We start from the raw sequence: 18,634 nt of genomic DNA on the forward strand, positions 1-18,634 counted from the left end.
AAATATCGAAAATAGAATACAATAAAATCAGTTCATACAGTTTACCACAAATATATTACACCTGAGCAACTTCCGGTGCGAAAATTCTGAAATTAACGTATTTTGTATGGGCCTCAGAATACAAATATTATATACTTAATTCACATAACACTCAATAGTAAATTTTAAAGTGTGAACAATAATTGTGGAAAAGTCAGATGATAAGCGCTTAAGGTCCAGCAGGGGCGCCGTGTTATCTACTGGAGTTTCATCTCTAAGCTTGAGCATCTCGTATATTTTATATAATTCTAAGACGAAGCATATGTAGCCATAATTTGCAATCAGATTCACCAGTCGGCAGTACTTCACAGAACTTCTGATTGTTTAGTAAAGTTCACTCGTGATAAGTTCTTTGACAAATTACTTATTTTGTGTAATAGTTCCATACTACGCAGTTGAAAAAAGGCGGAAGTGTTTATTATAAAATATAGAATCAATCAATACTTATCCCATAGGTGAGTTCCTTTCTTGAAGCACTGCTACTCCCGGTCCGAAATTCGATAACCGTCTTTCTTACTTATAGTAAAGGAAGGTGTTGACTACGTTTTTGGTGAAATACTTCATTTAGTAGTACAATTGATTGTGTTGATTCGAAAGTTCTATGATGAATTAGGATCACTAATCTGCACCGTATCGCTTCAAATTTCAAATTTTCTTGATTCATAATTGGCATATATGAAAATGTAGTTTTTTAGCCAAAATCACATAGGGCTGGGATGTTGTTCTGATTGCTTGGGGGCAAAAGGTGACGAACTTTATGATGATAGGGGCGATATTTTTACTTGTATGAAACGACCCACAATGAACATTTGTGAGGAAATGTGCGTTAGTGCTAAGCTGAGAATCCCATTCGGATATTGTTTTAAGTTGCCCATAAAATGTATACAGACAAAGTACAAAGTACATATTTCTTCCTGGAAAATTGCTGGAGTATTACGGTATAAAGCGGGATAAAATATTTCTTAACTTAGAATTTAGAAAGTGGGGCTCTGGAACACGTGTATCTTTTATAGTGCTAATAATGCAGAAAAGCCAATAGTGCTCTTAAGGTGCAGTTACATTTGCAAGAAATATGTAGCTTCAACTGTAATAATCTATAGAGAGAGAACACGTTATTTGGCCATCTAACATTTTGTTTGTAAACATTTAGAGCCTTCTTCGGCTGCTTTTGTTGCATATAACTCTAAAATGGACGACACTTCTCTTGTATAGCATAGTTAGCAACTGGAAGGTGTCATGCTTTACAGCTTCCTTTCAAAATGTTGCATAGTATCAGACTTGCGAGCCTATATAGGCTCTCATAAAACTGCACTGTTAGAACAATTGCACTAAACAGCCTTGTTTTGATCACATTGCTGAGGTTAACGTACTATCAGATATTGAATATCATAGCAAATATGGATTTGTTTGCTCTTGAACTTTGCCTAAACGATTCTGGTTCTAGGAAAGAGGAGAAGAAAGAAGGTTAACAGCAAACAACACTTCAGGTATGGTTTTGTGTATTTCTTGTGTAAGTATATTTGAGTGCAGAGCCCCATTTGTACGTAGTTTGTAACGTATATTCATTTAAGGGAGTCATCCCGTGTGACAGCCGTTTTTTGGCTTTTTTTAGAATTTTTTTGTGAAGAACTGGATAAAGATACGCGAATTTTTCACCATGGATTTATTAATATCTTGAGTGTGCATAATAATTTTTTCACCCCGATCGCATAGTTAGTTATTGAAATACAGGGCAATTTATACACCCATCTCCAAAAAAGGTGTTTTCATGCTGCCACGCTAGAGGGCGCTGTGATCATCTTAAACAAAAAAAGTGAACGGCGTTTTAACGTACAGACTTAACTACAGTTCGCAAACTAGGATTATTGAAAAATATTAAAAGCTAACTTTTTGGTGCCGTGTTAAACTTTTTTTTTGTGAATTTTGGTGTTTTTTCACAACTTTTTCAATGAATAAAAAAAACTACTGAATCAATCGCAATGTAGTTTGCGGACCTTAGAAATATGTTCTGAATACCTTAACTGACCATTAATCTGCTATACCTAATCCATGTACAGCCTTGACTTCAATACTTGTCCTTTTAGCGAAGTTATTCGAACGTCATTCGGATCGATAAATACGAGCTTTATTACGGCGATCAACATAAATCTGGCATGTGACTTATCACGTGTTTAACACTATAATTTCCGAACGACTCCGAATATCAAAAAATCAGTTTGCCCACATTTTCTACTCTATATCTAGATATAATTGATACCAAAAAAATTCGATTCCGCGAATTCGACACACGGGATGACCCCCTTAAAATGTCAGACAAGTTACTTTAGTGTTTATAAATTTGCACGGAATACACACATTCGAGCTACGGTAACTTTGTCACTAACAGTACGATTTTCATCAAATTGGTGGATGCTGATCTTATAGTGCCAGCTTCAGAATTTACCCCAGATTTTCTGGTTGGATAGTTTCTGACAATAAGTCCGTATCATTTTAACCCCTCACTCCCCGTCTTTCCAGTAAATGTGAAAATTTGGAAAGTACTAATTGAGACCTGTCATTTGATATGATTATCTTGATGACTATATTCGGCGGGAAAAATTGGGTACATTCCTTTTGCGTACATGGGGATTACCCCCTTGAACTTAACGTACAACGATATAACTCACTGTATGTGCGGCGGTAACCGTTCCCACTTTCTCACCAAATTTTGTGTTAATCGGTATAATTGTTTCTGAGAAAAGTGCGTGTGGCAGATAGACAGACGGACAGGCAGACAACGAACCGATTTTGTTTTACTCAAAACTTTAAAAAACAAAGGTTTTCAGTTTGGAGAGTTATTCGCATTCTTCTATCTGCATTGGTGGCGGTGAATAGTAGCGTTATTGTTGCCTAAGATAACATACATTGATCCAAATGCTTTTAGTTCGACCCATATTTTTGGCCATTCCTCAGAAACTAATTGACCAAATTTAATGAAATCTTGACGCCGGATCCACTTGTTTGCCAAACTTGAACAAGCCATCGCAAATTCAGATGTGTGGATGGAATGTTTGTTTTGGGTTATGTAGGTTTGCCAGCGTTTGCGGTGATCTGATTGAAAGTCGGGTTTTTTTTTGCACAAATCCACGCGTTAGAAAATAACTGTCTTTTGACGCCGAAGTAGTAGTTTCATCTGCTCGATTACCATATCCGTTGAAAAAAAACCAATTCCAAACGCTCATTTATTAATTTTATTTGCTTTACAAATTGAATTCGCACAAAACGAAAAAGAAAACGCGGAGATTGGCTGACATTTTATGTGACGTTACGGAGCGAGCAATTTGAATCTTATCTACGTGAAAGCGTATGGTTTAGTGTTCGTTACTTTTTACTTTTAAAGTAAACAATCAGTTTTTAACAGAAAAGTGGGTAATTGTTCCGTGAACGGACAATCCTTCAATTTACCTTACGTTTCGGCAGTAATCGTAACAAACTATGTATATAGCAAATGCTGACATCTTTACCTGGGCGGCGATTTAGATTTGCACTGAGCGAGATTTGAACCTTGGGCCAGTTGAATTTTCTGCGGTATCTCTTCTCTTGTGACTTGATTTTAATTTGAATAATTGTGGCGCAAAATTCGAACGCAGTCGTATATTATCAATTAAAATTGGAGTTCGAGTTTAAAAAATGTTAATTCATATTGAAATGATCCTTAAAATTTAAACCTGATTCTAAAGAAATTGATATTTAGTCGGGTGGCGGCAGTCCACTTGTTATGAATATATTCTTTTGGGACAGCAAAAAACGCTTTCAGCGGGGTTTTCACGGAAATCTTTGTGCAGCAAGGCACGAAACAATTTTTCACCGTCCTTGCCGCAACTTATACCGTCACACACAATGGCGCGGGCTTTTCAGTGCCGTTGAATTTGGTTGAAATTTAAAATGATGATAATTTAAAAAAGATAGTTGTTTCTTTCAAAAACGGCCTTTGATAGTTCTGTTAGATCGCACAATAGAAGTGATTTCCGTTATTAGTGAAAATAACGGGGAACACTAACGTATTCGCAAACTTGGGATAGTGATATTTGGTCTGCCAAACGCTTGTGGAGGTTTAGAGTTTGCGACAAATGCAAAAACGTGCGGAGCCCGCCAGAACTTCATTAGGGCCTGAAATAAGCAGTATTTTTTTTTAAAAAAAGTTTTATTACTTTATATATAGCAAGCTAACATTTATATTTTGAGGGTGTTAAAGCTTTTCGCTCAATCTGCGATTTAACGTGTTTTTCGTAGCTATTATATTTTATTGCAATTCATTGACATTTTCGTACTTTTTAGTTAGCGTACGAGTTTTAGTTAATGCGCTACGTGCTGTTGGATTATCCAATTACGAAAAACGTGTCATTGACGGGCTTAAAGCATTGTATTGCATTGCAAAGAAGCTCGGCCGAAATCACAAGATTGTCAACTCCTATGTGCAGAACTGAAGAAACACAGACTGTTATGCAAATTTTCGCTATTCTTCAAATCTATCGTTTAGCTTTGAATATAAGTCATACAAGTCTTTCCATTGTGGAGCATCTAAATATTTCATTGGGTTCTAGTCCCGTCTGTCAAATAATTTCTGCTAAGCTGCGTCTACGCTTTGCCAACCTGAAGTCCGCATTGTGTGGAAAGGCAATTCATAAACAGGTCGGAAACCGGAGGCTCGGCGTTTCATTTTATGTGAAAATATTTGGGTACATGATGGTTCAATTTATATATAACTCGTAGTATGTACACGTACCCCCTATGCTACTTCTCATTAAAACCTATATTACTGCGATTTTCGGATCTAGGATAAAGTGAAATTTATGCTAATATACTTTTATTAACTTTATTTGAGTGCATATTATAAAGGAGAGTATTTCGCAGTTAGATGCCATATGCGCGGACCACCGCAATTCTTTTCAGTTTTTTCGGGTTGCTAGTTTCTGAGAACGGACCCTTAAAGGGATTGACCCTTTTCGGACCTGCGTACTCCTCCCGTCTACAAGCAATGCCGAAACTAATATGTTCAGAGAGTACTAATTGAGATATTTCTTTTGACATCCCATGTGGCTATATTTGACGCCCTCTTAAGGTCCCCTCTTTAAGGTATAACCGTTTATGAGAAAAGTTCTCAGAGAGATAGACAGACAGACAGATAGACAGTAAACCGATTTCAATGAGTTCGAGTTTGTGAGAAACAAGCTTGGAACATGGTAGCAGTAATAACGATTTTTTTAATTTTTTTGATTTGTCTTCATTATGAGATGCTATTCAGTGACCAACGGGCCTTCAATCAGTACTGAATGGATTTGAGAAAGAATCCTAAGTGTTTTTCGCGACGCAATTTCGGAGGTAGTTCGGTAATTGTTTTGACTTGCTTATGGCAAATAGGTAAGATCGAGTGAGTATTCCCATTGTTAAAAATCGACTCGGTTGAGTATCAAGGCATACTTATGGATTGATGGTGTGCTCTTTTTATGTAATAAATTAAAAGGAAAGTCCCACTAATTACTAAAATCACCATTATTTGTGTTCCTGCATTACAAAGCTTAATAAAATGTCCGTGAGAAATGGAGCTGAAAACACTAATATCCTCAAAACGAAAATTTTGGGCGAAAAAGCGCCATTTTCAAGTAATAAAGCTAATTAAAGTAGAAAGATTTTGACAACTCTGAAAATGTGATCCATTGGTTCCTGAAAAATGATTAAAAGTAGGGGTAGAGTTTATAGTTTAAAATCACTCAACGCATTAGTGGCACTAAATCTGACTTCTCCATTTTGCCCAAAATGTGGGAATGCTTGCCCTAAAATGTCACCATCGAGCTGAACTTATTCGGCATCAATGTTCTTTCTATGCTGGAAAATGATCACTACTATCACTCATGAAAACGACATTTCAACATAGTACTCTTCTCTGAGACAGTTTCGAACGAAGGTCTGCGCGTGTGTTCAAGCCGTGTTGATAAGAAAAACAAGTACCAGTGGATGTGCTGTCCACAAAAAAGGCGAGAATTCCACTGTTGACTATATCATTAAGAGGAATGCACTTCTATATATCAGAAAAGTTGACGAATGTATGGGGACCGTATAGGCTTCTAGGGAAGTTCTGAAGGGAGTCGAAGCATTTTCCCAAAAAAGATGGCCTGTTGTATTCAGTGGAATTAGAATGGTACAAATACTTAAAGCTATGCTACCAATTAATGCGTCAAATAGAGTTTGTAGGAAACCAGTGATTTTTGGTCAAAGACGAAAACGCATCTTCTTAGGAACCGGTGGATGAAGGAGGAATATTCCGTTTAAGAATTTTGTTCGCTTATATTACATATACCTAATATTTAAGACAAAACAGTTAAAAATATACATGACGAAACTGTATAGATAAGAAGGAAAAAGTATTATTGTATATATTACTACAAATTAAAATAATTGACTGATGTGCTGAGGGCAGGAACGTGGGAAGCAAATGGACATTGATATATTATCAGTATTATTCAATGTTGTGAATATTAATTCTGAAAACCGTATCACCAAGCAGTCACAATATAAATATTTTGAATTCTGTGTACTATCCCACTCTACACCCATCCACAAAGGGAGAGTGGTATCACTTAGAATAAGCATGTACCATGATGTTGTGAACAGATTCCAATTAGCAACTGTAGCTCATCCTAACAATAATTATCTGAAAGCAGCAGTTATATATTGCCTGCCGACATATGATTAAGCTAGAGTCTCTCTAAGCTTTTGAATTTTAAATTTATATTTGGCGGCAATTTCAACTCTTAGCCAAGAAGACGCAAAATACGATAAGCAATTCGAGATTCAAGGTAGTGAAAAAAGTGAGAGTAGGTGCTCAGTGATTTCGTGGCATCTCACTTTCTACATACATCTGAACAATTAAATGTGTTACCAAAATCCTCCTCATTTCCCCGTAGCGTTTTCGGCCCATAAAACTTTTAGAATTGAGTCAAAGTTTGAACCTCCTTATTCGAAGTGTGCCTTTCGGGATTCGATATTAAGAACTGCGTTGATGAGTCTGTATACTAGCTTGCAAGTTACTTCAAAATCCAGATTTTGTTGGTATACTTTCCGATCCTTTGAAAATTTAGAACATTCTTGATTTTTTTTGTTACAAACGGTGTTACCAATAGATTTTTAAAAGTGGAAGGTAGTGATCATTCCACACATACCTGTGCGATAATCTCTCTAAACAATAAAACATTGTAGAAGGAAGATTTCCCTAAATTTTGTAATATCAAAACTGGGTAAGCAAAATTCAGATCTAAAGAATCTTAGTTTGATAATAATAGACAGCTTGATTTTTTTCTTCTTTAATCTTTATAGCGGATCAGCTGGTTTAGATTACATTCGTATTTTCCTCAGTCGTAGACCTGGTCTCGATCAAGTTGGGAGGCTCGCAAATCACCATCCAACATATCAAACAGTCGTTATATCGGTTGACCCTTAGGTCGTTTCCTATCGACTTCGTTGTTTAAGCCAGTCTTCAATAATGTGGATTACATGACCAGATCAGACATTACAGGCCAGATGGGTGAAACCCAATACGTGTCGCAGGTGTTCTCATTTCGAATGTGGTCATGGAGTGTTGCGCCACTGATCCAACAAATAAGTTTTCGTCGCCGTTGGCGCAAGGCGGTGTTCATAGCCCTTCGTGGCGGGCTAGCATTCGGGACCATAGATTACGGCAAACTATAAACACCACGATCGATGCACTGCGTATGAAGGGATAGCGCAGTTTACCTATGGTTGAGAGCAGTGTTCCATGATATCTAAATCGATCAGTTATCGGGAGGTCGGTGGAGATGACACTGGTAGTGTAGATGACTTTAGTAATAGACGTACAACCGCAATGTAGGTCAGAAACCGTTTTATTTAGATTCAGTCTCAGACTTATTGCGTGAGGCGTTCATTCTACTTTTGGATAAGTTCCATGAGATGGGATTTGTTGTCAGATATTCGGAAAACGTCATCTGCAGCGCGCTGGACCCTATGACAGTACCCATTAAAAGGCAAAGAGGAATGGCGAGAGGTTGCTCTCTTTATGTACACTAACAGAGGCACGAACGGATTTTGATTCGGATCGCGGTAGAACCGTTCAACCCATCGCATGAGTTCCTCTGGCGCTAGGTGTTGATGCAATGTATACCAGATAAATTTGTGTGGCACGGTCAGGGATCTCCTCTCGATCTAGCAGTGCAATGTGAGGAGGGCGATGCTAGTTCATGGTCACTTCCGAAATTCTCACAGTATGGATTTGCAACCGAATCGGTCAGTAATTTGAATATTTTCCTGGATTGCCTTTCTTTTTTCATATTGAAGCGGTCGTACTGTCTTGCGAGTCAGATGGTCTTCCACCCCTTTCAGTAACGCGAATCAAGAACTCATTGAGCTAGAGTTTTAGGTCTCAGTTTTTCGCTCTTCAGAGCGCAGGTGCCATGTTGATTGATGATTGCCATTTTTACTTCACGGTACGCATTTTTATAGATTTGCTAATTGGCCGCGGTAATTTCAAAGGCAAGTATCATGGTTAATGAATGAAACCCCGAGATTATTTCTGGGACATTCAAATGGCATGGTCATATTACCGCGAAATAATCATTCGCGACGATCAAGTGCACTCCTTACGATGTTTCAAAGGTGGGTTAATACACAAGACAGAAATCAATGACCGATTTTGAGGTACCATGGTCTCATAGCGATCGGCTTGATAAGTGAAGGTGAGAAAATGGCTAAGTCTTGTAAGAATACAGTCGATTCGATTGACGTTTTACTTTTCCCCCTAAATAAAATGAGGCTAACATTTAACAAGTTATATACGACATACTCCCCATACTCATTGCGTGTTCCAAACGGTACCTGTTGCTGCCATCATGTTCGTCCAAACATGACCAGCGAGATCACCAGTAATGGCGATATAGTCATCGACAGCCACGCTACAGGTATTTGTATCGAGTAGTTATCGACCTCTCTGTGATGCATTGAAGGTAAAAGATAAATCTTGCGAACAGCTGAGCTCAATCGACATCTGCAGTGTATTGCAGAAACCCCCAGAGATGGCACGGCGACATCGTATTGAATGCAAGACGCCTTACCGTGTTGACTAAGATTGACGCCCTAGTATTTAAATAAAAAAAGAGTTTTTTTTAACTGCTTTCATTCAGACCCAGAGCCTGCATTGTCTACTGCAAACAATAGATCAATAGACATTTCTTCTGTTATGTATATAGTTTTTCCGGGTCCTGAAGAGAACAGCTAGTCCTCGAAATACTGGTATATAGCAAAAAAACTCTTTATTCGGCATTTAGTCTTTTTTCCACTAATCAAAAACTGTTGCAGTCTAAAGGTATTGTAGTAAAGGTCCAGGGTTACGGTGATGATATACGAGGGTGGGGGGAGATAATTTCCCAGAATTTTAAATATATTTTCTCGTGGTCGGAATACATTTTGCACATCTTTCAAAAAGTATATTTATTCCCTCGGGCAAAAAATTTCTTTCCACCTGAGTTCTTTTTTAAAGTTTTGTGTAAAACAAACCAAATTACACCAAATTGTGAGCACTGTGAAAGCTCACGCATATAGTGATTTACATAATTCTACGTCGAATTTAAGGGGGGCTTCCCATATATGCAAAAGGGGGGTGTACATTTTTTTCACCAAATATAGTCATGTGGTCCCGAAGTTGGTCTTAGTTTTGACATTTGTTGGGGATGTGGGGAATGCGGGGGTCGAAAGTGATGATTTCTTTCACGATCCCATTCTCAGCAACTACCCAACCAAAAAATCTGGAAAAAATGAAGCCTAGGCTCGGAAATACTTTCCATATTCAAATAAAGTTGATAATAATAAAGTATGTTACTATAATTTTTAGCAATTGACTGCAAAACCTTCCTTAAGTTCATCCCAGAATCATGAAATTTTGCAGCAATATAGGCAATAACATAGAGCATGATCGTACCAAATCACACCATCACTAACAAAGTTATAATAAGTCAAAGTTGTTGCTTCTCTGCAAATTCAAGACTTTGAATGCCAAAATCACATAATATATGCATATATTACTTGCTCGGTACAATGGGACAAATGTCCACTTAAACGTTTTTATGAAAGAAATACACAGGCACCTTCTTAAGGTTTTGTTGAAAATGTCTGTCTGTCTGTCGCACCCAATTCCTCTATCGGGACAAACTTTGGTAGAAAGGTGGGAACTGTGAAACCCTTTGAATGCAGTGAGTAAAGGGGAGTGTAAATTTCCGCGTCTTTCATTATCAAGTTTTCAACTTTCTTCAATGGCAACCTTTAGGGGACGCTCCGGCCAGGATTGTCTTTCAATGAATCTCTGCCTTGCTTGAAAAGAATATGCCATTTGTACACTATGGTATTCCCTGGGCAAGAGTGCCCATACGTAGGTGACATCTTCACCAAATTGGTTTCAGTTTTTCCTTGCTTGGTAGGGAGTTTAATCATTCTATGTATTTTCCTCATACTTGCACTTTTCTATCGGATTGCCCTTCCTGATCGACTATCACTTACAATATGGTGAGCGTACCATTTGGTAATTATACTCTCAGTTCCTTCATTAGTGTAGGTAAAAGGAAGTGACCACCATTCCGCCAGGTCGTCGATAACCGTCCCTCCCTTCGTAGTATTGATCTGTAGAGATAAATACGAGGACACTATATTGGATGGAATCCAATTGCCACAGAGCATTACTAGGAACAAGTGTAGGATGGTAAGGCTGAGAATGGATGGGATGTGTAGGCTCCAATTAAGTACTGTGTGACCAAATAGCACGTTAAATACTAGAGAATTACGCTAGATCGAAACCTACCTTGGAAGACGCCCTTTGGAAATATATACATCTTATAGAAGGCTAGAACGGTTTTCATGATTTGCAGGTCCATACCAAGAAAGAAATAAGGATGCACCCAAAAATACTACGTTGGATATATGTGTGTACGTTGAATTCGGGCCCCACTTAAAATCGACTCCTTTTTATCTTCACATATAGGTGGATGCACCTTTTCTGGCAACCGTTGTCCTAATTGATAATAATTGTAAATATATATAAAATAGTGCTAAATGCTATGAACTCTGGTGGGAATCATTTTCATGTGAAGACTTATTTTTAATTTTCAGAGATTCATTAAAATGCCGCCAATACTTAATAGTAACAACAAGTATACCACCACCACAGAGAGCAAAATCTCTCGGTTAAATGGAAATGACGAACTTAAAGATGTTCATCAGAACGGAGAACATACAAGCAATCGAGATCAAATTCCTGATTCCTTCGAGAGTGAGGAAGTTCTAGATCCATTTTGTAATGCCGAGAGTCCTCAAAAGATATCCTTTCATGATGTTACCTCAGCGGCGTTTTTAATAAAAGGTGGAATCGTGGAGACGCCTTGTCCTGTAAGTAATAAACTTGATTTGATTCAGAATCGATGAAGTCTATTTAATTTTTTAACGTACTTGATATAGAGGTCCCATATCTCAGATGAAATTGGCATGGAATTGTACCTAAAGGAAGAGTTCCTCCAATTTACAGGAAGGTTAGTTTATACTTTATTTTAGTATTAACTATATATAAATTGTAAACAGTTTTTGTAAACAAGTTTTATTTCCTATCTCTCTTAAGAAAGTTACAGCATGGTGATAACAGGATCACTGTACGATGAAATGAAAAGTGCTAAGTGTTGATATCAACGCGAATTACGTCAAATTTTAATTTTACAAAAATATTTATTATGACATTAAAAGTTAACCTTGGACTTATTTTGCATTGGCAATTTGGTAAGGGGGCCCCCACGCCCACTTTATTATCTCTTTCCAAAAAAGCAAAGATGTTAGAGGGAAGTTGATAATTTTTTAAATAATTTTTTGTTCTTTAGTTAACATAGCCTTGAAAACGTAAAATTTAGGTCAATGAAACCAAATATTTGTGCGCCGTAGAACAGTCTTCATGATAGATTTGTTATGACTGCCCATGTCTTGCTTTTACGTATGTTCCCAATTTTATTTACGCATGTGAAATTGTCCTAGCTGATTGATAAATAGATTTTTTAAGAGCCCTTAGAAAGACGCTGCTCCAGCTTCTTTTGTATCGCGGCTGTTGTTACATTTCCTACGTTCCAATTTGCTTCTGACCTCAGCATCTCCTCTACGAGGTTATAAGCTCTGCTAACTACCTTTAAGTGCTACTTAACTAGCTTCTCCTCGGACATAGCGCGTTTGGAACAGTTGAAAAAGTCGTACAAAAGCGATGTAAATATTTTTATAACTACTGTGTTCTGTATGAAACTACTGTTTTCGCTCGACCCATTCGTCAATACATGGAGTCAGTGTCTGGGTCTAGCGGTCCTCTTCGCAATTATTGCACCATTGTTACTATCTAATGTACCGCTCTCTCCCAGTGGTTTTTCAGAAGTTGACATTTATTTCAAATGGCCGGGTACTTTCGCCCTCTTTCTCTGTTAGAGATAGTGCTTGAAGATCAGCAAGGATCATTCCTATGAAGATGACATACACTGCTTCACCCGATGCTGTCTTATGTGGGACATACTTTCTCACCCTCGAGGATTACCAGGTATGCGAACTTAACCTGCGCCGGTTCACAGCACTGTCTACTCTTCCTGCCCAGACAACAACCGTATATAGCAAAATTTCACGAGCCCAGCAATAAGTAGCTTCGGATTATATTTTGGTTCTCCGATGTTAGGCAGATTTTGCTAGAGATGAACTAGCCTTTGTTGCCATAATCTTGGGAATCGCCATAAATCTGACGAAAAAACCGAATTTTACTGAGAACCACGTTGTTTAGCATTACAAAAGCGAAGTTATCATCAGCGGATCTGCGCAAACTTAGCAACACTTGAAACCAACTAAAGACGCGCATTCACGCGCGTATTTTACGAACAAATCTCATATTGTTCTTCCTGCCATTGGTAATGAGAGCTCTGTCTGTCTTTTGCTCTTCTGAAAGTCCAGTTTCATCATTCATAATTTGATCGCATAGATGGTTTCATTTAAACAGCACATCTTTGGAGTGCTTTGTAATTACAGACAGACCATTTGCAAAGTCAATCAACATTACTTCTTCTAGCACGAGAAGGATAAGCACTCCATGAGGTATTCCTGTGGTCATGATGTACTCTTTCTGCACGTCGTTTATTTCGTAGCAGATAACCCGTTTCGAGAGGTAACTTTTGATTAACTGGGGGATATCCAGTTTAGCCAAAATTTCTTTAATTTAACTCCAGTTGGCTGGGTTGAAAGCATTCCCGACACATAGTGTGACCACCGCACGGAACTTGCTTACGGCCATGGCCTTCCGAGCTAGATCCACAACGAATGTTATCGCATCGACCGTAGAGCAAGCTAGTCGAAACCCAGTCTACCTCGCTACTAGGTTATTCAATAAGTTTTGCGGTTTGATAAGAGAGGGCGTTGCTGCTAGCCCTATTTTTTTTGTTATAGTGGTACACTCTTCATATAAACGTAGGTGAAATTTCATTTCAATCTGTCAATTCATTCTGTGTTTACAAGCCATTTAGTATCGACGTGTCACAGTAGTTTTTACAATGGGAAAAATCAAGTATCGAGCAGTGATTGAATTTTTATTTACGGAAGGTTTAAAAGCAAAGGAAATTTATGAACGAATGTTGAAAGTGTGTAAGGACTTTTTGCCTTCAATTAGTACAGTATAAAGATGGTTGCTGAATTTAGACGTGGTCGTACAAGCCTTGAAGACGATCCACGTCAAGGACGTTCAAAAACAGCAACAACACCAGAAATCGTAGAAAAAACGGTGAAACCAATACTTGCGTCTTACACTGGGTCGAAAACACTTCTTGTGCCATGCAAATACGCTGATGCATATAGTTTTAAGAGTCAACTTGAAGCCTTCGTTCTTAATTCCGCCAAATCACGCAGATTTGTTATTTAAAATACGTCCACACATTTTCAATAGTTCCTTCTCGGCCCTTTGGAATAAAGTGCGCTATCCGCTGTCTGATGTAGAAAAGAAGTTGTCACAGCGATCATGTCACTTGCAATGGTTTCATGTGTTCGTATTTGCATCAAGGCGCAGCTGCCTGTGGTAATCTCCATATGAAGTTCTCTTGACTACCTGAAAAATTCTAGTATTTTTTCTCCGGTGCTTAGGGTTCTAGCTTTCATTCCGGCGTTTTACAAGGTCTTCTCCTTCGCGAACAATTCGATCAAGTGTAAGGTACTAACGTATGTTAGGTTGATGATTCTGTCTAACTCTTTACCATTAAAAGGACAGGCATTCAACGTTGGTTACGACTCTGTCTCTCGATTAGGAGGATTTAGCCCCTGGCGTTTGTTATTTGGTTTCCCCATTCCAACACCAATACCTTAAACTCGTCGATAATTTATTTTAGGGGCTGTAGTCTTTGGTATATAACTCCAAACTGTATAGCTTCCTCTCGTATTGTTTTGTTGTAATGGTGGCGTTGTCAGACGTATTCCTCAAATAAGTAGCTCTACCCTAATTTGGGTACGATTCGCAGATTGGTCTACTTTCGGCTCTCGAATAGTTTGTAACGACATCTATTAAGCTGAATGGCAGTATTTGAAATTAATTTGTACCAAACTCATTTATTCGTACGAGTCAGTTCTTTTCTATATGCCGGAGAGACACTGCACAGTGTTGTCCGCCCCATTGTATTTCCCCTTGCGCAACAAATATCTTGGATCTCCAGTGCAATCTCCGCGCATTTTGTAACTTTTCTACTTCAGTAAAATGGCCAAAGTCAAGGCATGGATCAGCTTTCCTCGGTGAAAGGACTTTTTTCTTCTTAAAAGCTTGTCCGGACAATAAGGGCTCATTGATATCATTCCGTTACTCTCCGTATTCCTGCCTTCATGCCTGTCCTCTTGTCATGAAGGGGTATCACCTGCGTTTCCCTCTTGACGCTTGACCGGTCTCCTCCGTCGGTGAGACTCTTCCAAAGGGGTGTGGGAAGGGATTGGTTTTCCCTGGGCCTGTCTATCCATCGCATGCACCTTTCTCCGCATCGATTAAAATGAAATTTGCTAAACATATGGAAACTACAAAGTTTGTGTATTGTGTATCTAAATTCAAATATCTTGATTGGAACTTCCTCAAGCAGATCTTAGTTTTGATGTCGGCAAAAGTGGGGAGTCTGGGGTTCGAGACATGTAGACTGAATTTCTGCTAGATATTGTAATGGCTAGTTTTATTACGACAAAAATAAGTAAAATTATAATTGTTCATTTTTTAGCTTTAATTCCAGCAATCCTCAAGAAGTATGTTTTTATAATTTTTCATTCCAGTTTCAAAGAACGCGGAGCACGTTATGCCCTGCTCAAGTTGCCCGAGGCGCAAAAAAACAAAGGGGTGATATCAGCCTCGCTTGGAAATCATGCTCAGGTTTTATTACAATATTCAATTCGCTTCTCATGTCCAGGCATTGTTAAATTATTTCTAATTCTAGGGTTTAAGTTATCACGGTTACAAATTGAATATTCCAGTCACCGTGGTTATGCCTGAAGCAGCCACACTTATGAAAATTCAAAAATGTCGTAGCTACGGCGCTCGAGTTGTAGTCGAGGGAAAGGATATGGCTGAAGCTAAAAGGATTGCTTTACGTATGTCTAAAGAAGAAGGTCTAACTTACATAAACGGTTATGACCATCCCCACATTATGGCTGGTCAAGGAACTATTGGTTTAGAAATTCTAGAACAAGTTTCTGAACCGGATGCAGTTATTATTCCTGTGGGTGGTGGTGGATTACTCGCAGGTATTGCAACGGCCATAAAAAGTCTATCGCCGAAGACGAAGATAATAGTAATTCTTACTTTTAATTTGCTAAATTTAGATTTTATGCTATCTTTGTTTTTAGGGTGTTGAATCAGAAAGGTGTCAAAGTTTTACACGTGCTATGGAAAATGGTGGTCCTATATATACTCCAATAGAGAGTACACTCGCCGATGGTTTAGCGGTCCCCACATGTGGATATAACGCGTATGTGACAGCTCTCCCGCTTTTGGATAAAATGGTGGTCGTTAAAGAAGCTTGGATTGCGTTGTCTATTTTGAGATTGGTTGAACTGGAAAAATGTGTTGTAGAAGGAGCTGGGGCTGCGGGACTTGCAGCTATTCTATCAGGACATCTGAATGAGTTCAAAGGGAAAAAGTGAGTTTGAGTTTACTTTATAAACTTGTATCTCCAACTACGATTTTTACGTCCTTTCCATAATCCCTTGGTCCTAGTGAACGTACATTCATTAATTTTTTTATACTTAAAGGGTCGTTTCACTATTATGCGGTGGTAATATCGATACAACTGTTTTTGGTCGATGTTTGGAACGTGGCTTGGCTGCCGAAGGTCGTCTCTTACGTTTCAATGTAACTGTAAGTGATAGACCTGGTGGTATTGCTGACTTATGTAAACTGTTAGCTGAGTTGGGAGTATCGGTAAAGGACATTATGCACGAACGAGCCTGGTTACATGATATATTCAGTGTAGAGGTACTAAAATTGCTTATTTATGTTAGTAATGGAGAACATGCCTGCTATATATATTAAATTTCAGGTGAAAGTTGTATGTGAAACAAGAGATTGGGAGCATAGCGTGGAATTACGGAAGACCCTGAAAGAAAGATATGCACAGGTTAGGTTTATTGACTCACCAATGGCGATACCAGGTTATGAAATGAATGAATAAAGCATATGTTAAATTAGAAAGTGTTCGTTTTTCATTTCCTTTCCTTTCCTTTCTTCCCCTTTTTCTTCATTCTTTGTTCCGTTTAGAAGCAATTGGTATGCTCATCTTGATTGCCGTTTGGTTAGTCATAGAGATGATCTGGATGGAGTCGAGAGGGTCTCAAAAGTCAATATTGTTTCGGCCGGCCTTCTGATCGTCTTTCATCAACTTTGATGTTCAGACCAAAGGCAAGTGAGTTCTCATCAGCAGAATTTACATATCTATACCATCGAAGACACCTCTCTTTCAATTTTCCCACGATCATTGTAACCACTTATCGAACGTGGATAGTGGATGTACCCATCTTAGCCTCCATTACCGCGAGGTGTGTTCATTGTCTTTTATATTCAGCCAGCACTAGGAACCATAGAGGGTGTCAATTACAAAGAACGCCATTTGTGAAACACCACCAGTTGCAAGTTGTACTGATGCGTGAAGCAATTCCATAACGCAGTTCACCATTATTTGACAGTCTTTATCCGAGATATCTAAATCGCGCAGTCCTGGGCAGGTCGCTATCACTGACAGAGACAGTGCCTTTTTCAATGGGGGTCGGTCATTAAAAATTCAATTTTATTCAGATTTAGTTTCAGGCCGTGCTGCATAAGTTGATCATTCCACTTCTGGACAAGTTGCACAGGATTACCTTTGCTATGAGAAGCTAGGAAAATATATCTGCATAAACCACTTTCTTGATGAGCAGACACAGATACGTAGCGATTTTGATACAGGGTGCGGCAGCTTAACTTAATTTTTCAAAACTCAATAAAAACTATTGTATGCATCGGAAAATATTTATTTATTTTTTATAATGTAGGTACATGTCTAAAGTTTTTATTTACATTGTTTTGAAGATCAAATCTGTTAGGTGACGTCCTCCATTCTCCATACATTGCGTAAACCGATTTCTGGCGTTTGTCATGACTCTTGTTAGCATAGCAGGTGTTATGTTGGCAATTTCTTCTTGGATGTTGGTCTTCAAATCTTGTAGGGTTCTTGGATGGTTCACATAAACACGGGATTTCAAAAAACCCCATAGAAAAAAATCACAAGGGGACAAATCGGGAGAGCGTGCCGGCCATTCCAAATCGCCTCTAATTGAGATAAGGCGCTCTGGAAAGTGTTCCCTCAAAACAGCTATCGATGCTCTTGAAGTGTGTGCTGTTGCACCATCTTGTTGGAACCAAGTGTCCCCCAAATCCAAAGTTTCTAGTCGTGGGAAAAAAAATTCTGTAGCATGTTTACATACCGGTCCGAATTCACTGTCACTGCAACCTCATTTTCCTCAAAAAACCAGGGACCAACAATTCCAGCTGAGGAAATTGCACACCACACTGTGACTTTGGGTGAATGCAAAGGCTTTTGATGCAATTCTCGAGGGTTGGTGTCAGCCCAGTAGCGTGTGTTTTGTTTGTTAACCGACCCACACAAATGAAAATGGGCTTCATCGCTAAAAAAAACAATAGCACCCTCGGGAACGACATCAAGAAGAATCTCACACGCGTTCATCCGAGAATTGAAGTCACGTTCTGAAAGTTCCTGCACTATCGCCATCTTATAGGGATGAAAATGAAGATCATCACGAAGAATTTTTCTCACAGAACGATTGGATAGTCGAAGGGCAGATGCGTGTTTGCGCGCAGAACGCCGTGGCGATCGCAACATTGACGCTCTCACTGCTTCAATGTTCTCAGGTGATCTAACGGGCCGAGGGACTCCAGTTCTTCCTTTTGTCGCACTTGCAGTTTGTCTGAATGTAGTGACCCATGTAACAATTGATTTGCGGTCTGGGACGGGAGCCAACGGGGCTA

General features: G+C 38.8%; 1 protein-coding gene across 2 annotated transcripts; it reads left to right on the forward strand.

The window, feature by feature from the left end:
* The first annotated feature begins 293 nt into the window (after window positions 1-293).
* On the forward strand, window positions 294-16,800 carry LOC119652943 (L-threonine ammonia-lyase). 2 transcript variants are annotated; one of them, XM_038057333.1, is made up of 8 exons: window positions 294-494; window positions 11,206-11,481; window positions 11,551-11,621; window positions 15,391-15,487; window positions 15,552-15,905; window positions 15,961-16,253; window positions 16,366-16,588; window positions 16,653-16,800. In XM_038057333.1, exons 2-8 carry the CDS (start codon window positions 11,218-11,220, stop codon window positions 16,782-16,784), a joined length of 1,434 nt encoding a protein of 477 aa, XP_037913261.1. In that variant the 5' UTR covers window positions 294-494; window positions 11,206-11,217; the 3' UTR covers window positions 16,785-16,800. The 2 variants fall into 2 exon arrangements, with proteins under 2 accessions (XP_037913261.1, XP_037913260.1); XM_038057332.1 differs by lacking the exon at window positions 294-494 and adding an exon at window positions 877-977.
* Window positions 16,801-18,634: the final 1,834 nt, after the last annotated feature.

This window comes from Hermetia illucens, chromosome 3 (assembly GCF_905115235.1).
Source record: "Hermetia illucens chromosome 3, iHerIll2.2.curated.20191125, whole genome shotgun sequence".
In the NCBI taxonomy this organism is placed as follows: domain Eukaryota; kingdom Metazoa; phylum Arthropoda; class Insecta; order Diptera; family Stratiomyidae; genus Hermetia; species Hermetia illucens.